At 44.6% G+C, this 23203-nt stretch overlaps 1 protein-coding gene across 1 annotated transcript in view; it reads right to left on the bottom strand.

The window, feature by feature from the left end:
* Positions 1-303: 303 nt before the first annotated feature.
* LOC109873513 (rasGAP-activating-like protein 1) overlaps positions 304-23203 on the bottom strand; it is a 37188-nt gene continuing 14288 nt past the window's right edge. The window contains exons 11-21 of the mRNA XM_031819487.1: positions 18981-19045; positions 18615-18727; positions 14148-14340; positions 13846-13983; positions 13226-13364; positions 8718-8893; positions 5811-5948; positions 5511-5646; positions 1886-2006; positions 1501-1574; positions 304-1355 (exon numbers count right to left, since the gene is read on the bottom strand). Coding sequence (XP_031675347.1) covers positions 1207-1355; positions 1501-1574; positions 1886-2006; positions 5511-5646; positions 5811-5948; positions 8718-8893; positions 13226-13364; positions 13846-13983; positions 14148-14340; positions 18615-18727; positions 18981-19045 — 1442 coding nt within the window. The 3' untranslated portion in view covers positions 304-1206. The remainder of the gene's footprint in view (positions 1356-1500; positions 1575-1885; positions 2007-5510; positions 5647-5810; positions 5949-8717; positions 8894-13225; positions 13365-13845; positions 13984-14147; positions 14341-18614; positions 18728-18980; positions 19046-23203) is intronic.

The following is a 23203-nucleotide window of genomic DNA, read 5'->3' as shown; positions in this document are numbered from 1 at the left end:
AGGGAGGTCCCTCCGTGCACCCTCTGTGACTTCTAGGGAGGTCCCTCCGTGCACCCTCTGTGACTTCTAGGGAGGTCCCTCCGTGCACCCTCTGTGACTTCTAGGGAGGTCCCTCCGTGCACCCTCTGTGACTTCTAGGGAGGTCCCTCCGTGCACCCTCTGTGACTTCTAGGGAGGTCCCTCCGTGCACCCTCTGTGACTTCTAGGGAGGTCCCTCCGTGCACCCTCTGTGACTGAGGACGTTTTTTACCCACTTAACCCCAACATTTCTCCACATATTCACCATCATTGTAAAGCCCTAGTTATTGTTGCTCTGAAAAAGTAATTTCTGAAGATTATTATTTATTAGTGTTACCCATAGACAGGCTAGAAATGTTGTAACAACAAATACATACAAATGGGAAGCCTGCATTCAATTGCCACTCCCTGTTCCATTCCCTCTGTCAAAAGGGGATTTATGGCTGATTTTAAGATGAAATTCGCAACCCTGTTGTGGTCAACCCTGTTACTTTATTTGACATTTAAAAGGCACTTACTATAGTAATTGTTTTAATTGAACCTCTTGAGATGGGAAAACGTGTGCTCTTTATGACAGAATGCTAAAATCCAAAGTATTTTTACTTTTTTTACCACTTCATAAAAGGCACCGAATTGCTGGAACGACCCATATAATGATTTGAATATAAACAAAATTCTTCACATTTCACAGACGCTGGATGCAGGGCATGCACTGCATTCCTTGATAGCCATACAATAATGCAGTACCACGGAATGACACACTCCATGCGTGCCCCTGCTTCAGCTCAGTTCCACATAACAGTTTGTGTCCTGCTCAATCGATAAGAACCCAAGCTTTGGGAGAGTAGCAGAAGTTTATGTGGCAGTTCATCTGAATGCAAAACCTGTGGCAATCAGTTATTTCACTAGATAACTTCTCTGCCACAGCTGAAAACCTGTGTGTGTGATATCAAACGTCCCAGGAAAAAGATGTTACAGAATGGGTATCCTCTTCATTCTGGCTTATGAAGAAGTGATCTGGATGAGAAGAGAGTTCCTCTAGACATCACATGTAACAGACAACATGACAGGGAGCAGGGAGAGGCTGCCTTCCTTCTGTGGTCACTTAGTTTTCCTACTCCATTGAGTCTGATACAGGACGCTGCTCTCCCCTTCAGACCCGGGCTCAGGCTCCAGGGAATGGCCAATCTAGGGGGTGAGGATGAGGCTACCAGCCTCCACTCTTTCCTGTCGCTGGAAGGTGGCATGGGCCTGCTCCAGATCCAGAACCACTCCAAGTAGCCGAACCGCTGCAGCCTGCCTGTGCTTCAGGAGCTCCACACTACAGTCTGCTCCATCTGGGGGGGAGAGAGAGAGAGATTTGAAGCAACGAATGCTTTAAATGACAGTACAAATGTCTAGGGAACCAACCTCTCTGACAGCTAAGGTGTTAAAACTGATCGAACTGCATATTAAAAAGGCACTGCTTTGACAGTCTCTCACCAGGGAGCAGCCCAGAGTTCACTCTATTCTCTTCCTCTGTGGTCATCTCAGCCTCCACCTCCACATACTGTTTCCTGTTAGCACACAGGACAGCACAGGGCACAGCACACTCACATTAACACACTGATCAACATGTTTATCAATGTTAGACAGTGTGTAACAAAGTATGAAAGCATTGTGTGAGAGAGGCAGAACATAATCCACACTGATGTGTTCCTGAGTGACAGGCTATATTCTAATGAATAAGAGTAGTCCTAGTGTTACAATGTTGACCCCTTATGACAAGTAAATGAACTGCACCCTGTCTGTCTGTCTGTCTGTCTGTCTGTCTGAGAAGGTTTATCATAGCCTCCAAATGTCTCATGTCAAAGTGTATTCCACTGACCTGAGCTTGTCTCTTCCCTGAAGAAGCTGTTTGTAGATGGTCTGGGTCTCTGCGTCTGGATCTAATGGGTCACTCCAGTCGCCCAGAGTCACTGCAGAGTGAGTGCGACTGCAACCTGAAGCTGAACAAAAGAGAGGGGCCATACAGTGTATTCACTTTTCTAATTTTATATATAACATTTTTCACCTTTATTTAACCAGGTAGGTCAGTTGAGAACAAGTTCTCATTTACAACTGCGACCTGGCCAAGATAAAGCAAAGCAGTACGACTAAAAACAACAACACAGAGTTACACATAAACAAACGTAAAGTCAATAACACAACAGAAAAATCTATGTACAGTGTGTGCAAATTTAGAAGAGTAGGCAGGTAAGGCAATAAATAGGCCATAGAGGCGAAATAATTACAATTTATCATTAACACTGGAGTGATAGATGTGCAGATGATGATGTTCAAGTAGAGGGTGCAAAATAGCAAGAAGATCAATAACAATATGGGGATGAGGTAGTTGGGTGTGCTATTTACAGATTGGCTGTGTACAGGTACAGTGTTCGGTAAGCTGCTCTGACAGCTGATGCTTAAAGTTAGAGAGGGAGATATAAGACTCTCCAGCTTCAGTGATTTTTGCAATTCGTTCAAGTCATTGGCAGCAGAGAACTGGAAGGAAAGGCGGCCAAAGTAAGTGTTGGCTTTGGGGATGACCAGTGAAATATACCTGCTGGAGCGCGTGCTACGGGTGGGTGCTGCTATGGTGACCAGTGAGCTGAGATAAGGCGGGGCTTTACCTAGCAAAGACTTATAGATGACCTGGTGCCAGTGGGTCTGGCGACGAATATGTAGTGAGGGCCAGCCAACGACAGCGTACAGGTCATAGTGGTGGGTAGTATATGGGGCTTTGGTGACAAAACTGATGGAACTGTGATAGACTGCATCCAGTTTGCTGAGTAGAGTGTTGGAGGCTATTTTGTAAATGACATCGCCGAAGTCAAGGATCAGTAGGATAGTCAGTTTTACGAGGGTATGTTTGGCAGCATGAGTGAAGGAGGCTTTGTTGCGAAATAGAAAGCAGATTCTAGATTTAATTTTGGATTGGAATGCTTAATGTGAGTCTGGAAGGAGAGTTTACCGTCTAACCAGACACCTAGGTATTTGTAGTTGTTCACATATTCTAAGTCAGAACCGTCCAGAGTAGTGATGCTAGTTGGGCGGGCGGCTGCGGGCAACAATTGGTTGAAGAATATGCATTTAGTTTTACGAGCATTTAAAAGCAGTTGGAAGCCACGAAAGGAGTGTTGTATGGCATATGGATCGTTTGGAGGTTTGTTAACACAGTGTCAAAAGAAGGGCCAGATGTTTACAGAATGGTGTCATCTGCGTAGAGGTGATCAGACAATCACCAGCAGCAAGAGTGACATTATTGATATATACAGAGAAAAGAGTCGGCCCGAGAATTTAACACTGTAGCACCCCCATAGAGACTGCCAGAGGTCCGGACAACAGGCCCTCCGATTTGACACACTGAACTCTATCTGAGAAGTAGTTGATGAACCAGGTGAGGCAGTCATTTGAGAAACCAAGGCTATTGAGTCTGCCGATAAGAATGCGGTGATTGACAAGAGTCGAAAGCCTTGGCCAGGTCGATGAAAACGGCTGCACAGTACTGTCTTTTATCAATGCCGGTTATGATATCGTTTAGGACCTTGAGCGTGGCTGAGGTGCACACATGACCAGCTCGGAAACCAGATTGGATAGTGGAGAAGGTACGGTGGGATTCTAAATGGTTGGTGATCTGTTTATTAACTTGGCATTCAAAGATTTTAGAAAGGCAGGGCAGGATGGATATTGGTCTATAACAGTTTGGTTCTAGAGTGTCACCCCCTTTGAAGATGGGGATTACCGTGGCATCTTTCCAATCTTTGGGGATCTCAGACGATACGAAAAAGAGGTTTAACGGGCTAGTAATTGGGGTTGCAACAATTCCAGGGGATCATTTTAGAAAGAGAGGGTCCAGATTGTCTACGCTAGCTGATTTGTAGGGATCCGGATTTTGCAGCTCTTGGGCAATTGCTGCAGGGGGTGCTGAGCTGTTGGCCGGGGTAGGGGTAGCCAGGTGGAAAGCATGGCCAGCCGTAGAAAAATGCTCAATGAAATGATTGATTATTGTAGATTTATCGGTGGTGACAGTGCATCCTATCGGTGGTGACAGGGGGTGCTCATATTCTCCATGGACTTTACAGTGTCCCAAAACTTTTGGGAATTAGTGCTACAGGATGCAAATTTCTGTTTGAAAAAGCTAGCCGTAGCTGACTGAGTATATTGGTTCCTGACTTCCCTGAAAAGTTGCATATCGCGGGGGCTATTCAATGCTAATGCAGAATGCCACAGGTTGTTTTTGTGCTGGTCAAAGGCAGTCAAGTCTGAGGTGAACCAAGGGCTATATCTGTTCTTAGTTCTCAATTTTTTTAATGGGGCATGCTTATTTAAGATGGTGAGGAAAGCACTTTTAAAGAGCAACCAGTTATCCTCTACTGACGGGATGAGGTCAATATCCTTCCAGGATACCCGGGCCAGGTCGATTAGAAAGGCCTGCTTGCTGAAGTGTTTTAGGGAGCATTTGACAGTGATGAGGGGTAGTCGTTTGACCGCGGACCCATTACACATGCAGGCAATGAGGCAGTGATCGCTGAGATCCTGGTTGAAGACAGCAGAGTTATATTTAGAGGGCAGGTTGGTCAGGATGATATCTAATAGGGTGCCCATGGTTACGGATTTAGGGTTGTACCTGGTAGGTTCCTTAATAATTTGTGTGAGATTGAGGGCATCTAGTTTAGATTGAAGGATGGCTGGGGTGTTAAGCATATCCCAGTTTAGGTCACCTAACAGTACGAACTCTGAAGATAGATCAGGTGCAATTAAAACACATATGGTGTCCAGGGCACAGCTGGGGGCTGAAGGGGGTCTATAACAAGCGGCAATGGTGAGAGACTTGTTTCTGGAAAAGTGGATTTTTAAAAGTAGAAGACAAAACTGTTTGGGCACAGACCTGAATAGCATGACAGAACTCTGCAGGCTATCTCTGCAGTAGATTGCAACTCCGCCCCGTTTGGCAGTTCTATCGTGTCGGAAGATGTTATAGTTAGGGATGGAAATGTCAGGATTTTTGGTGGCCTTCCTAAGCCAGGATTCAGACATGGCTAGGAAATCATGCATGAAACCAAGGCTTTTACGGTTACAGAAGTCAACAAATGAGAGCGCCTGGGGAATGGGAGTGGTGTTGGGGGCTGCAGGGCCTGGGTTAACCTCTACATCACCAGAGGAACAGAGGAGGAGTAGGATAAGGGTACGGTAGAGACTATAAGAACTGGTTGTCTAGTGCGTTCAGAACAGAGAGTAAAAGTAGCAGATTTCTGGGCTCGGAAGAATAGATTCAAGGCATAATGTACAGACAAGGCTATGGTAAACTGTCTGTGAGATTCTAAGTCTCAGTGAGCAAATAAATATGTGCTGGTGTTAATAGTGCACATAAATGTGAGATAAAAATATAATTATGAAGTGTTAAGGAAGCACTAACATGTTAAGTGTGGTACTTCAACAAAGATTCCTACATAAGTCAATGTTTTAATTACTTGCGCGGTCAGCCTGTAGGCAGCAGGTCCACTTGCCACTTCGATACGCCCCTGGGTGGAAGGAGGGCAGCATGCGCCTGTTGTAGATACTGGCCTTCCTGATGGCTGACAGCCACTGGTTCAACTCATTCACATTCTGCAGACACAGACAGACAGACACAACACTCAGGTCAGTCCCAGCGTACGCACAAACCACAGAGAACAGTGATGAAAAGAAAGCACCACAAAGTCAACCCAGTCAAGGGTCAGTAGTGCTGTGGTCAGTAATAGTGTGGTCAGTGACTGGAGGTCTGTCAATACCTTGCACTGGGTATAGATGGTGTGCATCTGTCCATCGTTGTCCTGGGTGACGACCTGCAACACATGCTGCTGTTGGAAGGCATTCTCATCCACTCTCTCCACAGCACACACACACTGGATGGGGATGGAGGAGCGCACCTGCAGGATGCACAGATAACACAGTATCAGTATGCACACTAGAGGTTGCCCAATTAATCGGAATGGTCGATTAATTAGGGCCGATTTCAAGTTTTCAGAACAATTGGAAATCGGTATTTATGGAGGCCGATTTTGCAGATGAAAAGAATATACAGATTTTTTTACACCTTTATTTAACTAGGCAAGTCAGTTAAGAACACATTCTTATTTTCAATGACGGCCTAGGAACGGTGGGTTAACTGCCTTGTTCAGGGGCAGAACGACAGATTTTTACCCTGTCAGCTAAGGGATTCAATCTTGCAACCTTACGGTTAACTAGTCCAACGCTCTAACCACCTGCCTCACGAGGAGCCTGCCTGTTACGCGAATGCATTAAGTAGCAAGGTAAGTTGCTAGCTAGCATTAAACTTATCTTATAAAAAACAATCAATAATAATCACTAGTTATAACTACACATGGTTGATGATATTACTAGTTTATCTAGCGTGTCCTATGTTGCATATAATTGATGCGGTGCGCATTCGCGAAAAAGGACTGTCGTTGCTCCAACGTGTACCTAACCATAAACATCAATGCCTTTCTTAAAATCAATACACAGAAGTAAATATTTTTAAACCTGCATATTTAGCTAAAAGAAATCAAGGTTAGCAGGCAATATTACCCAGGTGAAATTGTGTCACTTCTCTTGCGTTCATTGCACCCAGAGTCAGGGTATATGCAACAGTTTGGGCCGCCTGGCTCTTTGCGAACTAATTTGCCAGAATTTTACGTAATTATGACATAACATTGAAGGTTGTGCAATGTAACAGCAATATTTAGACTTATGGATGCCACCCGTTGGATAAAATACGGAACGGTTCCGTATTTCACTTAAAGAATAAACGTCTTGTTTTCGAAATGATAGTTTCCGGATTCGACCATATTAATGACCTGTGTGTTATTATGTTATAATTAAGTCTATGATTTGATAGAGCAGTCTGACTGAGCGGTGGTAGGCACCAGTAGGGCGGTAAGCATTCATTCAAACAGCACTTTCGTGCGTTTTGCCAGCAGCTCTTCACAATGCTTCAAGCATTGCGCTGTTTATGACTTCAAGCCTATCAACTCCCAAGATTAGGCTGGTGTAACCGATATGAAATGGCTAGCTAGTTAGCGGGGTGCGCGCTAATAGTGTTTCAAACGTCACTCGCTCTGAGACTTGGAGTAGTTGTTCCCCTGGCTCTGCATGGGTAACGCTGCTTCGAGGGTGGCTCTTGTCAATGTGTTCCTGGTTCGAGCCCAGGTAGCGGCAAGGAGAGGGATGGAAGCTATACTGTTACACTGACAATACTTAAGTGCCTATAAGAACATCCAATAGTCAAAGGTATATGAAATACAAATCGTATAGAGAGAAATGGTCCTATAATTCCTATAATAACTACAACCTAAAACTTCTTACCTGGGAACATTGAAGACTCATGTTAAAAGGAACCACCAGCTTTCGTATGTTCTCATGTTCTGAGCAAGGAACTTAAACGTTAGCTTTCTTACATGGCAACAAATTGCACTTTTACTTCCTTCTCCAACACTTTGTTGTTGCATTATTTAAACCAAATTGAACATGTTTCATTATTTATTTGAGGCTAAATTGATTTTATTGAAGTATTATATTAAGTTATAAGTCTTCATTCAGTATTGTTGTAATTCTCATTATAAAAATAAAAATATATGGCTGAATAATCGGTATCGTCTTTTTTGGTCCTCCAATAATCGGTGTCGAAAAATCATAATCGGTCTAACTCTAAAGCAGACAGCTCCATGTTGCACTCCTGTATTACTCTTTGTAGGCAATTTTCTGATGCAGGCAAATACACATCAAAGGAATCATTCAGTTATCCTCAGGCGAGTTTAGGCCCGTGCCACCCTTATGGGTACAGTAGATAGAGTATGTCTGCTTTCATCCTTCCCCTACTTTTTATTGAGCATTAAGCAATTCAAGACCATTTCGCAAAGAAAAAGGACTGAAGAGAAAAGAGTGGTGGAGAGATGGAGAAGAAAGTGGGAGAGAGCAGGGCAGGAGAAAAATGTCAGAAAGGCTGCTTTAATGTACAGGTATAAATCATCCGCTTCCACGGGAAGCCTGCCTCACTCAGGCTAGAGCACAGTGGGAGGGGATATGGTCCACAGTTGGATTTGCAATGTTAGTATGAATATCCACAGCCTTCAATGAACCTAGCATTTATTCCAGCCACACAAAGGAAGAAGTCCGCTCAAAGAGAACCCTCTTTCACTGGCCTATTCTCCACATCTCTCTTCCTCTGGCCCCCCCTATTTCTATCCCTCTCTTTCGTGCCCCCCCCCCTCTCTCGTTCTCTTTCTCGCTCGCTCTCTGCCCCTCTCTCTTCCTTCCCCTTCTACCCCCTACATTCTCTCTCCCTAATCCCCACTCCTGTTCTGGACTGGCTAGGCAAATGAGAGAAGCTCATAATCAAAAGACTGGGCATCACATGATAATAGCCTCCCTACTAATGATGTTCTCATACAGAGAGAAACACAAATAAGGCAGACGGGTGATTCAAATGTTTTTTTTTTACGAGGCAGGATGACGATCAAACACCCTTTGAAGGGTACAGGAGCCAATTCATCACCAGAGGAAATGGTGTTACCTTGTTATAATGAGTTACTTTCAGAGGACTTAATGTTTTCTTGTTTGTCTTTATCTGATGTAAAAGAATGGAGGAATTGCCAGTAGAGCTGGTTATGGGTAGGATTGTGTATGTATGGTCAGACCTGCCAGGGATCCGGGGTCTTGGCGTAGGACAGTGTCTCACTGCTCAGCCAGAAGTATCGCTTCTTGAAGGAAAAGCGGGACAGGAGCTGGGGGCTTTCGGCCTTGTGCTTCTGGAGATAGCCCTCCTTCACTGTCACTGAGGGCAGGAACACAGCCCTCTGGGGCACCTCTGACACTGCAGACAGACAGAGGGAGCAAGAGAAAAGAGAGGGGAAGGAGAGGGAGAAAAAGTTGGAACAGGAACAGTGATGGAGGGGAAGGGAGTGAGAGAAAGGAAGAGAGAAATGTGATGGGTGAAAAGGGGAGCACAGAAACAGAAGTTCTATGTTTTATCGATATGTCCACAAGGTAGAGCTGTAGCAGTACAGTTATGGTTAATGTGTACATATTGTTGAATTACATTACAGCACATGATGCATTATCTCATTGTACATCATTGTTTGTGTCATCTTGCCTCCCTTGTCACCCTTGTGTTCAACACACCCGTGTTCATTTTGTCAAAAATAGTGATAAAAATACTTGGACTGAAACAGGTGCTGGTACTCGTGTTGGGTACCGGTACTGTTCATATTTAGGTGCAGGAGCTCCACAATACTATTGAGCTAATATTATATTAGGTGAAACAGGAGCTCGAGCAGTAGAACATTTGAGGTGCAGGTGCCAGATCCCACCCCGCCCCTTTGCGTAAACACGCACACACTCAATTCTTCATTGCTGCGACTTGCTTGCTAGTTGAGATTTCTGCTCTTCACTCCGTTGTCAGTTTAGCCTACATTTCACTGATCTTAGCACATAGCATTTTTTATTTGTGTCCTTCAAGGCAGCCATCAATGATCACGTTAGTCTGCATTTCATTATTTGTTTTTTTGGCGGTTTGATCGCGGGGTAGGCACCAGTAGTGTCTGCAGTTTTCGGGTTGGCTATTTGTTTCAAATGTATTAGTCTATAAATAAATATCTTAGCCAAAATTCGTCATCTCTCCCATGTCGTATTCGACTAGTAGTTGTTCTGAAATGTTTATTGCTTGCCTACATTTTACTCCCTCCTCTAAGTTGAATATAACACACACATTCATTATTAATTTCGGTTGCCTATCCTGACGTGAAGTTGGTTCTATAGAAAGTATTTGACTCTGATGTGTGCCACAGAAAGTATTTGACTCTGATGTGTGCCACAGAAAGTATTTGACTCTGATGTGTGCCACAGAAAGTATTTGACTCTGATGTGTGCCACAGAAAGTATTTGACTCTGATGTGTGCCACAGAAAGTATTTGACTCTTGTCACAAAGTTAATTAAGGAAATTAGAAGGGGGAGGGTTCGGCAAGGCCATTTTCTTGCCTGATGAAATGTAGGCAAGCAATAAACATTTCAGAACAACTACTAGTCGAATAAGACATGGGATAGATGACGAATTTTGGCAAAGATATTTATTTATAGACTAATACACTTGAAACAAAGACTATTACTGACTAAATATACACAGAATTAACTATAACTATTTTTTTTCTTCAGTTGACTAAAATGAGACGAGACAAAAATATCTCTGTGACTAAAATCTGACTCCTAAGTGGACTAATAATCTTTGGAGAAATTGAGAGCTTTTCAGTGATAAGCACAATGAATATTAGCAGCACAGATGCGCCGCACTGTTCTGTTCAACAATTGGAGGACGTCCGCACACAGCACCTGCTTAGGAGCAAGCGATGTGTGGGAACACAGGCAGACAGGCTCTGCTCCTGCTCCGATTATACACATCGCGCAGGCGACTCTCTTGCTTCCCTATAGATAACTAGTCACCAGCAGCCTTCTAGTCAGCTACCCGTTGCCTGGTTGGGAAAAGCTGCTTTATGTGAGAGTTGAACATATGCTTGGCCTATCATGAGGGTGTCTGTGTGTGTTAGAAGTAACATTAGTGGAAAGGCTATGGCTAACCTTGGGTATAGGCAGTTATCATGAGTTGTGGGGGACACATATAGAACGTGGTGTAGCAAAACAGACTGTCTTTGTTAGAACTCAAACTTAGCAATAATAGGAACCAGATGTGTGATAACGGTATCTAGGGTACGAGCACATAGATATTATACACAGCAACAGTTGCGTCATACATCTATCAACTGGAGCGTCAAGAGGCTGGGACCAGCCTGTGCGCCAACGATAGGCTGAGTAAGTTTAAACCACACTTGGTCTCTACTCTGACAGGCCAGCTCGGAAGCAGGAACTACTTCTGTCAGAGTATTAAAGAAGATACCATTAGGGTTTGGCCAGTTCTCTGTTTGCCCTGCGAGGTGTGACAGAGAGCCCGTATATACGAAATCCGCATTTACCATTTATTGCTTGAGTTAAATAAATACTTGAAGGAAAATTGATGACTCGGAATTACACTTTATCCCGATACCAGATTAGATTGACGCAACCCTTTACATTTAAGAAATTAAAAACGATAGCCGCACTGAGTTTAATAGTAAAACAACAGTCTATGTTTTTCTATCCCTTGAGTAAGCTCAACCCTCCCACTTTCCCCACTGCATTTCATAGCCAGGTTCTGTAACCAACGTAGCAAAGTCTCCCTCTTTTCCTCAGAGAAAACGACTTGATTCTAGCCCTTACCATTCAAACGATATGACCCATAATATCAACGCTATGATTTTTTCTTTCTATGGTGCATTGGAGAGCCGTATTTTACATCCATTAAGCACATCACAGGCCGTTCTAAACTAGGCAACTTCCGGACTGTTAATAATTTGTTTAGGCTACACCTTGTTCAGTCATGTTACCTCATTAGCTAGCTATAGCCAACCTGGGACACGTTCAGCAGGACTCAACCTTTTGGAATGTTCAGATATCGTATCTCTATGTAGAACAAACATGCCTCTAATATGTTGAATATGGAATAACTCTATTCATGGGTTCTATCTGGCCTTGTAACATTACTAGTAGCCTATATGCAAACATTTGGAGGCACAGAAAGAAAAGGGATAGCAAACAATTGATTGACTAAATTCCTCTTGCCACTACACTATATCTGACTGGGTAAATAACTTGATTTAGATTGAATGTTGACCCAGTGACTCAGACTTGAGCACTTGGACCAGGACTCGAGCACTTGGACCAGGACTTGAGCACTTGGACCAGGACTCGAGCACTGGGACTTGGACTTAGGGATTTAGGGACTTCGGAAGCACAGGCGTCTTGAGACTTGATTCGGACTTGAGGTTCAGTGACTACTACATCACTGGGCAAAACAGTCATTAGCTCCCATTTTACTTTTGGACACCAATGTGGCTGCAGCGTCTGTGGAACCTTGATAACAATGGCAATGACGTGACTGAATGACGGCGATGAAACCCATCCGGACGGAGGTGCAACCCTTCGGCAATACTTTAACTCTTTTTCTACGCTTGCTTGTGTCTGTTTGTTTTGTATGTAATGTGCAATATCTATTTACTATGAATTATTTCATACAGTATTTCTGCTGTTGGGAAGAGGTTATGCAGAAAAAACATGTTGGTAGGACAAGGCTATGTATGTTTTTGCCGCTATAGGTTGAGGCAATACAAATGTGTTGTGACTAAAATTAAAGGGCATTTTGTTGAATAAAATGGCCCACTATTTTAGTCATTTTAACAATAACTAGACTAAATCATTATTCAAATGACAAAAATGTGACTTGACTAAGACTAGAGTAAATCTAAAACAGAGTGCCAAAATGAACACGGGCACACCCTCAGACAGATGGAACGATACAAATCCACTCCTGCATAACACATTCACATCAAGTGTATTAAATGTCAAAGTGGCCTTTCAGGGAGAGCCCAGTGGCTGAGATGACATGGAGATTGGAATATGATATTCCAGAGGGATAAGATGGATCACAACAACAGACTGGCTGACAAGCGCCGATGAGAAAAGGGCATAGGTGTGCTATGTATACAGTGTGGTGTGTAGGGGTGGCGAGGGCTCCACAGTTCAACGCGCAGCCCACCACACTCCATTTTAGTCCCAGTATCAGCTCCCAGCTGCCTATGAATATTTCACCACTGGGTTTATTGTATCTATTGATACCAGCAATAACTGGTTAGCCTGCCAGGATAGGAGCCCAGCCAAGCTCTGCCCCCCCCCCCCCCCCCCCCCAGTTGCTCTACCTTATCTCTGATCTCTACGGTTATCTGCTTGCTCTTCAGCAGGCTACTGATACATTACTACTAGGGCCTAGAGTTTCCCCCTGGAGTTTCCCCCTGGTAAGGTGACATGGTGAGGAAAAACTCCAGGTCTTTTGGGGACGCAGGTAGTCTAGTGGTTAGAGCATTGGGCCAGTAACCGAAATGTTGATAGATCGAATCCCCGAGCTGACAAGGTAAAAATCTGTCATTCTGAACAAGGCAGTTAACCCACTGTTCCTAGGCCGTCATTGTAAATAAGAATTTGTTCTTAACTGACTTGCCTAGTTAAATAAAGGTTTAAAAAAATGCATTACTGAATAAACAGTGTCCTGCTGGTGCTTCTTACCGCTATCAATGTCGATGAGCTTGTCCAGGAAGTCTTTAACAGAGGCCACGCTATAAAGGATGATGGGATGCAAGGGCTCCATCCACAGCTCCTTACCGTGGCCCAGCTGCAAACCCAGGTTCCCCACACTCTGCACTGCCTGGCACATAGAGAAACACAGCGATGTTCACCCACCACTCTCTACTGTAACCATAACTTACCATCTGTGTCAAATGGGCAGGGAGTGCCGTTATCAATTCTGATATTAAATGAGCAGCACAGTATCATCAGGATGTGCTTATGGTTCCTGTAACAGACTACTACACCCCTCTCTCTCCCTATGTGTCTCTGAGTAACATCAAACATCCCAGTGAGCAGGCTTGCTGTGAGGCCCTCTTTGTCCTGCCCACACCTGGCATGGGAACCTCTCTGAAGGACCCCTCTCTGAAGCTCTGCTTTGAACCCAAGCCTGGCCGCACACAGATGTAAAAATAGACCATTCTCTGTAGAGGACCCATAGCAACAGGACTTCAGCACCACGGACAGCAACTCTATTCTCCACAGCTGTTTCACTGTGCGGGACTGTGTGGCACCGTTGTAGGATAAAAACTGTTTGTGCATGTGTGTGTGTGTGTCCGTACCTTGGCCAGTAGTAACAGTGTCCTGCTGGTGCGTGTATCTGCATGCTGGTCCCTCAGGTGAAAGAGCTTGGGTGTGAGGATAGCAGGGGCCAGGAAACGCAGGAAGAAAAACCCACTGATGGCCAGATACTTCACATCCTAATGGGAGAGGGCCAGGAGGGAAGGTGTGCAACAGAGATGAATAAAATAAATGCTCTGACAACATCCCCATGTCTATTCACTATCCAGCAATGAAAACACGTCTTCATCTAGGTGACCTTTGTAGCTGAATTTGACCCTTGACCTCTGGGTTTGAAACAGACCTCATTCTCTGGCTCAGGGAACTGCTCCTCCACCCTCTTGTGCAGCTGTTTGAAGGCCACCCTCATGACAGGTGGACACTGGGTAACTGACCCAATGATGGACTCCACGATGTTAGACAGATAGCCCTGCAGCATCTCCACACTGCTCTCCCTCACCTCAGCCTCAGACACCGCACCTTTAAATGAGATACGCCTCCAGAGAGAGAGGGGTCAGTGTTACATTGAAATGAAATGTATACTGACAATTCAAAAGAGCTCTGAAACACAAAGGCCTGCGGGAACCATACTGTGAACTTTGCTTTGTACAGACAGCATTGTCACTAATTATGAAGTCTGTGCACTGGCCAAATCAATACATCAACATCTATCAAATCAAATAACATGTTATTGATCACATACACATGGTTAGCAGATGTTATTGCGAGTGTAGCGAAATGCTTGTGCTTCTAGATCCGACAGTGCAGCAGTAACTAACAGGTAATATCTAATAGTTCCACAACAAAACCTAAAACACACAATCTTGTAAAGGAATGGGATAAGAATATATAAGTATAAAATATATGGATGAGCAGTGACAGAGCAGCTAAGATGCAATAGATAGTAAGAATAGATAGTGAAGGATACAGTATACAGTATATACATATGAGATGAGTAATGTGAGATATGTAAACATTCTTAAAGTGGCATTATTAAAGTGACTAGTGTTCCATTTTTTTGCCAATGATATCAGCCTGTAGGAAGGCAGCCGCCTCTCTGTGCTAGTGATGGCTGTTTAACAATCTGATGTCCTTGAGATAGAAGCTGTTTTTCAATCTCTCTGTCCCAGCTTTGATGCACCTGTACTGACCTCGCCTTCTGGATGGAATCTGGGTGAACAGGCAGTGGCTCGGATGGTTATTGTCCTTGATGTGACATCGGGTGTTGTAGGTGTCCTGGAGGGCAGGTAATTTTCCCCCGGTGATGCATTGTGCAGACCGCACCGCACTCTGGAGTGTGGGCGGTGCAGTTGCTGTACCAGGTGGTGATACAGCCCAACAGGATGCTCTCAATTGTGCACCTGCAAAAGTTAGTGAGGGTTTTCGGTGACAAGCCACATTTCTTCAGCCTCCTGAAGTTGCGCATTCTTCGCAAAACACTGTCTGTGTGCGTTGACCATTTCAGTTTGTCGGTGATATGTACATCGAGGAACTTAAAACTTTCCACCTTCTCCACTGCTGTCCCATCAATGTGGCTAGGGGAGTGCTACCTTTGATGTTTCCTGAAGTCCACGATCATCTCTTTTGTATTGCTGACATTGAGTGAGAGGTTACACCACACTCCGTGGGCCCTCACCTCCTCCCTGTAGGCTGTCTCGTCGTTGTTGGTAATCAAGCCTACCACTGTTGTGTCGTCTGCAAACTTGATGATTGAGTTGGAGGCGTGCATGGCCACGCAGTCGTGAGTGAACAGGGAATACAGGAGGGGGCTGAGAACGCACCCTTGTGGGGCCCCAGTGTTGAGGATCAGCGGAGTGGAGATGTTGTTTCCTACTTTCACCACCTGGGGGTGGCTCGTCAGGAAGTCCAGGACCCAGTTGCACAGGGCGGGGTCGAGACCCAGGGTCTCGAGCTTAATGATGAGTTTGGAGGGTACTATAGTGTTGAATGCTGAGCTGTAGTCAATGAACAGCATTCTTACATAGGTATTCCTCTTGTCCAGATGGGATAGGGCGAATGTGCAGTGTGATGGTGATTGCATCGTCTGTGGACCTATTGGGGGCAGTAAGCAAATTGGACTAAGTCTAGGGTGACAGGTAGGGTGGAGTTGATATTATCATTGACTAGTCTCTCAAATCACTTCAAGATGACAGAAGTGAGTGCTACGGGGCGACAGTAATTTATTTAAGTTACCTTAGCTTTCTTGGGAACAGGAGCAATGGTGGCCATCTTTAAGCATGTGGGGACAGCAGACTGGGATAGGGATGGATTGAACATGTCCGTAAACACACCAGCCAGCTGGTCTGCGCATGCTCTGAGAACGCGGCTAGGGATGCCGTCTGGGCCGGCAGCCTTGCAAGGGTTAACACATTTAAACGTTTTACTCACGTTGGCCACGGAGGAGAGCCCACAGTTTTTGGTAGCGGGCCGCATCGGTGGCACTGTATTGTCCTCAAAGCGCTCAAAGAAGTTGTTAACTTTGTCTGGAAGCAAGACGTAGATGTCCAAGACGGGGCTGGTTTTCTTTTTGTAATCTGTGATTGTCTGTAGACCCTGCCACACTGCCACATACGTCTCGTGTTTGAGCCGTTGAATTGCGACTCCACTTTGTCTCTATACTGACACTTTGCTTGTTTGATTGCCTTATGGAGGGAATAACTACACTGTTTGTATTGGGCCATATTTCCAGTCGCCTTGCCATGATTAAATACGGTGGTACCTGCTTTCAGTTTTGCACAAATGCTCCCATCAATCCATGGTTTCTGATTAGGGAAGGTTAGGGAGGTTTCTGGTTAGGGAAAGTACAACATCTCCTATACACTTCCTTATAAACTTGCTCACCGAGTCAGAGTATACGTCAATGTTATTTTCTGAGGCTACCCGGTCCACATATCCCAGTCCACGTAATCGAAACAATCTTGAAAGTGGAATCTGATTGGTCAGACCAGCGTTGGATAGACCTAAGCACGAGCGCTTCCTGTTTTAGTTTCTGCCTATAGGAGCGGAGCAATAAGATGGAGTCACAGTCACATTTGCCAAAAGGAGGGGCGGGGGAGGGCCTTGTTTGCATCGTGGAAGTTAGAGTAGCTACAGTCGAGCGTGTTACTCGCTCGTGTAATGCAATCGATATGCTGATAGAATTTAGGTATCCTTGTTCTCAAATTAGCGTTGTTAAAATCCCCAGCTACAATAAATGCAGCATCAGGATATATGGTTTCCAGTTTGCATAAAGTCCAGTGAAGTTCCTTGATGGCCGTCTTGGTATCCAATTGCAGGGGGATATACACGGCTGTGACGATAACCGAGGAGAGTTCTCTTGGGAGATAATACTGTCAGCATTTGATTGTGAGGGATTCTACGTCAGGTGAACAAAAGGACTTGAGTTCTTGTATGTTGTTACAATTACACAATGAGTTAATCATGAAACATACACCCCGCCCTTCTTCATACCGGAGAGATGTTTGTTCCTGTCAGCACGATGCACTGAAAATCCCGTTGGCTGTACAGACTACGACAGCATGTCCCCAGCTAGCCATATCTCCGTGAAACAGAGTATGTTCCAATCCCGGATATGTCTTTGGAAAGCAACTCTTGCTCTGATTTCGTAGATTTTGTTAACTTGGGACTGGACATCAGCGAGTAATATACTCGGAAGCGGTGGGTGGTGTGCTCGCATCCGAAGCCTCACTAAAAGACCGCTCTGGCACCCTCTCCTCCGTTTTGAGTCAGCCTCTGGAATCAGTTCAAATGCCCTGGGAGGTGCAGACAAAGGATCCGCTTTGGGAAAGTCGTATTCCTGGTCGTAGTGCTGTTTGTGCTGGTAAGTTGACGTCTCTGTCACGCCCTGACCATAGAGAGCCTTTTTATTCTCTATTTTGGTTAGGTCCGAGTGTGACTAGGGTGGGTAATCTAGGTTTTTATTTCTATGTTGGCCTGGTATGGTTCCCAATCAGAGGCAGCTGTTTAGCGTTATCTCTGATTGGGGATCATATTTAGGCAGCCATTTTCCCACTGGGTTTTTGTGGGATCTTGTTTTGAGTTAGTGCATGTAGCACCTATGATGTTACGGTTCGTTGTTTGTTTCTTTTTTTGTTTGGAAGTTTCGCTGGAATAAATATGTGGAACTTTAATCACGCTGCGCCTTGGTCCATCTCTCCACACAACCGTGACAGTGTCTCTGATATCCAATCGTTCTTCCCAACTGTATGTAATAACACTTAAGGTTTTCTGGGCTAATAATGTAAGTAAATGTAAATAACACATACAAAAAAATACTTCACAGTTTCCTAAGGACTAGAAGCGAACCTGCCATCTCTATCGGCGCCATCTTGTCAATCAGGCGCCATCTTATACATTTCATGTCTCAATAGATCCCTCAGTGTTATTACGTCTGTGGAAACTTGAGCACTAATGTGGTACAGTAGATAGCAGGTTAAGCCTAAGGAGATGTAGGATCAGTCTGTGTAAATGATCAGGTCTGGTCTTGGCAGATATAGGGATGATATATACTGGATATGGGTGGGTGTCAGAGATAGGCATCTCAGGGGGTTCTCTCTGGTTGCCAGGCAACAAACTTCCCCCATTTTTATATTCCTTTTTCATGTCTTGATGTTGTCGTCTCCAGTCACACTGTGGAGGAGGTGGGGATTATGCTATGATGCAAGTCTCATATACTGTAGATGTTATGGGTTGTTATCCAGGAAACTAGTGTATCTCTGAGGGTGTAAACAATCATCACACCTGTATTTCGACACCAGTATTTTCTGTTTACCTGGTTCTGTTCAGGTCAATTTTACACGGGTCCAACTCAATGTACTTCTTCTCCTCAAAGATGCGGTTAATGATGGGCTTCAGGACCTCATGAAGGTACAGCATCCCCACAGCCTGCCAGTGCACAATACCTCACATTTAGAAAACATCCATTCAAAGCTATTTTATATATTTCCAGTCAGTTTACACAGCTAATGCCAGTTATTCAGAACAACAATGGTTCTTAGATTTAAGTCATTCCCATGTCTTTAGGACTAGGCTATAGTGCTTTACTGTGAGACCGGGAAGAGCAAAGTGAGAATCCAGCTAACACGTTGGATTGACAGAGGGAGCATGCCCAGACAATATGATTAGAATTCCTACTCACCTTCATGAACTGTTCCATGGCCTTAGAAGCTAGAGAGTTGGACCGGAACAGGGTGTTTGGATCCACTGTCAGAGAGATACATTAAAGCGTAGAGGAATGTAGGCTATACATTTCAGGGACATCATATTTCTAAACCACTGTGTATGGGGCCATGAGGAGTAATAAACCAAATACTGATCTTGGTCAACTAGGGCTACTTCAATACTAGCGCTAATCTAATTTCAAAGAGGACTTTCATTGACCCCATTTGCAACCAAAGTAACCTTATCCTTGGAGGGAGGAACATTGATGTAGTCATAGTGATATGACCTATTGCCGGGTAAAATGTTTTATACTGAACAAAAATATAAACGCAATGTAAAGATCCCAGAAAATTTCCATAAGCACAAAAAGCTTATTTCTCTCAAATGTTGTGCACACATTTGTTTACAGCCCTGTTAGTGAGCATTTCTCCTTTGCCAAGATAATCCATCCACCTGTCAGGTGTGGCATATCAAGAAGCTGAATAAACAGCATGATCATTACACAGGTGTACCTTATGAAGGGGACAATAAAAGGCCACTGTTTTGAGGGAGCATGCAATTGGCATGCTGACTGCAGGAATGTCCAGCAGAGTTGTTGCCAGATAATTGATTGTTAATTAAGTCGCCTTCAACATCATTTTAGAGAATTTGGAAGTACGTCCAACCGACCTCACAACGCAGATCACATGTAACCACGTCAGCCCAGGACCTCCACATCCGGCTTCTTCACCTACAGGATTGTCTGAGACCATTCACCTGGACTGCTGATGAAAGTGTCGTATGTACAACCAAATAATTTCTGCACAAACTGTCAGCTCATCTGCGTGCCTGTTGTCCTCACCAGGGTCTTGACCTGACTGCAGTTTGGTGTCGTAACTGACTTCAGTGGGGAAATGCTCACCTTCGATAGCCACTGGCACACAGGAGAAGTGTGCTCTTCACGGATGAATCCTGGTTTCAACTGTACTGGGAAGATGGCAGACCGCATATATGGCATTGGGTAGTTTGCTGATGTCAACGTTGTGAACAGAGCGCCCCATGATGGCGGTAGGGGTATGGTATCGGCAGGCATAAGCTACGAACAATGAACATAATTGCATTTTATCGATGGCAATTTGAATAGACAGAGATACCAAATCCTGAGCCCCATTGCCGTGCATTCATCCGCCACCATCACCTTATGTTTCAGCATAGTAATGCACATCCTCCATGTCGCAAGGATCTGTACACAATTCCTGGAAGCTGAATATGTCCCAGTTCTTCCATGGTCTGCATACTCACCAGACATGTCACCCATTGAGCATGTTTGGGATGCTCTGGATCAATGTGTACGACAGTGTGTTCCAGTTCCCGCCAATATCCAGCTACTTCACACAGCCATTGTAGAGGAGTGGGACAGCATTCCACAGGCCACAATCAACAGCATGATCAACTCTATGCAAAGGAGATGTGTCGTGCTGCATGAGGCAAATGGTGGTCACACCAGATACTGACTGGTTTTCTGATCCATGCTCCTGCCCTTTTAAGCTATCTGTGATCAACAGATGAATATCTGTAATTCCCTGTCATGTGAAATCCATTGATTAGGGCCTAATGAATTTATTTAAATTGACTGATATTCTTACATGAACTGTAACAATTGTAAAATCTTTGAAATTGTTGCATATTGTGTAAATATTTTTGATCAGTGTAGTTGTAGGCCAGAAGCTCATTTGTGAGAAAAGAAGAGCTGCCTGCTCTTTTATGATATTAAAAAGGATGTTAAAAGTTTGTTCCACCAAACCACTTCTTCAGCATAGATGAATTTCAAGTTTTTTTTCTTACATTTTTTTCTCTCACATTTTTCTACTCCCCAATATCTATTTTGATCTTATGATCAACGAGCTCCATTTTTAGATCGTGTGGAGTTGCTATGGAAACTTTGCTTGTTATCACAAGCCACACTAACAGAAAGTGAAAAAAAAGAAGAGCACAACTAAACTCCTTATGACTTAGCCTGGGGACCCGAGTGGAGACAGGAACATAATTAATGAACACCCAGAATTTGTCAAACAACTGTAAGGATGAATAATTTCTGGAGGTCTGATTAATATAATGCTGCACCGCCCGCCCACACAGACAGACTGACCGTGGCTACTGCTGCGATTAGAGAGAGAGCGTCAAATCAGAGTTAAATACCAGCATTGCTTAGAGCCTCTGCAGGATACGCAGGAACAAGAGCAGGTGATCAACTGGGCTCTTTTTTAATCTGCCTAGCACATATACACTCAAAGATCCTTCCAACACTGTCCACTACCTTAACCTACACACTGTCTGGTTGTTCACAGCTGCAAGATCCTTCCAACACTGTCCACTACCTTAACCTACACACTGTCTGGTTGTTCACAGCTGCAAGATCCTTCCAACACTGTCCACTACCTTAACCTACACACTGTCTGGTTGTTCACAGCTGCAAGATCCTTCCAACACTGTCCACTACCTTAACCTACACACTGTCTGGTTGTTCACAGCTGCAAGATCCTTCCAACACTGTCCACTACCTTAACCTACACACTGTCTGGTTGTTCACAGCTGCAAGATCCTTCCAACACTGTCCACTACCTTAACCTACACACTGTCTGGTTGTTCACAGCTGCAAGATCCTTCCAACACTGTCCACTACCTTAACCTACACACTGTCTGGTTGTTCACAGCTGCAAGATCCTTCCAACACTGTCCACTACCTTAACCTACACACTGTCTGGTTGTTCACAGCTGCAAGATCCTTCCAACACTGTCCACTACCTTAACCTACACACTGTCTGGTTGTTCACAGCTGCAAGATCCTTCCAACACTGTCCACTACCTTAACCTACACACTGTCTGGTTGTTCACAGCTGCAAGATCCTTCCAACACTGTCCACTACCTTAACCTACACACTGTCTGGTTGTTCACAGCTGCAAGATCCTTCCAACACTGTCCACTACCTTAACCTACACACTGTCTGGTTGTTCACAGCTGCAAGATCCTTCCAACACTGTCCACTACCTTAACCTACACACTGTCTGGTTGTTCACAGCTGCAAGATCCTTCCAACACTGTCCACTACCTTAACCTACACACTGTCTGGTTGTTCACAGCTGCAAGATCCTTCCAACACTGTCCACTACCTTAACCTACACACTGTCTGGTTGTTCACAGCTGCAAGATCCTTCCAACACTGTCCACTACCTTAACCTACACACTGTCTGGTTGTTCACAGCTGCAAGATCCTTCCAACACTGTCCACTACCTTAACCTACACACTGTCTGGTTGTTCACAGCTGCAAGATCCTTCCAACACTGTCCACTACCTTAACCTACACACTGTCTGGTTGTTCACAGCTGCAAGATCCTTCCAACACTGTCCACTACCTTAACCTACACACTGTCTGGTTGTTCACAGCTGCAAGATCCTTCCAACACTGTCCACTACCTTAACCTACACACTGTCTGGTTGTTCACAGCTGCAAGATCCTTCCAACACTGTCCACTACCTTAACCTACACACTGTCTGGTTGTTCACAGCTGCAAGATCCTTCCAACACTGTCCACTACCTTAACCTACACACTGTCTGGTTGTTCACAGCTGCAAGATCCTTCCAACACTGTCCACTACCTTAACCTACACACTGTCTGGTTGTTCACAGCTGCAAGATCCTTCCAACACTGTCCACTACCTTAACCTACACACTGTCTGGTTGTTCACAGCTGCAAGATCCTTCCAACACTGTCCACTACCTTAACCTACACACTGTCTGGTTGTTCACAGCTGCAAGATCCTTCCAACACTGTCCACTACCTTAACCTACACACTGTCTGGTTGTTCACAGCTGCAAGATCCTTCCAACACTGTCCACTACCTTAACCTACACACTGTCTGGTTGTTCACAGCTGCAAGATCCTTCCAACACTGTCCACTACCTTAACCTACACACTGTCTGGTTGTTCACAGCTGCAAGATCCTTCCAACACTGTCCACTACCTTAACCTACACACTGTCTGGTTGTTCACAGCTGCAAGATCCTTCCAACACTGTCCACTACCTTAACCTACACACTGTCTGGTTGTTCACAGCTGCAAGATCCTTCCAACACTGTCCACTACCTTAACCTACACACTGTCTGGTTGTTCACAGCTGCAAGATCCTTCCAACACTGTCCACTACCTTAACCTACACA

The sequence above is a fragment of the Oncorhynchus kisutch genome, linkage group LG3 (genome assembly GCF_002021735.2).
Source record: "Oncorhynchus kisutch isolate 150728-3 linkage group LG3, Okis_V2, whole genome shotgun sequence".
NCBI lineage: Eukaryota > Metazoa > Chordata > Actinopteri > Salmoniformes > Salmonidae > Oncorhynchus > Oncorhynchus kisutch.
The sequence above is the reverse complement of the archived record's forward strand: the minus strand, read 5'-3'. Positions and strand labels throughout refer to the sequence as shown.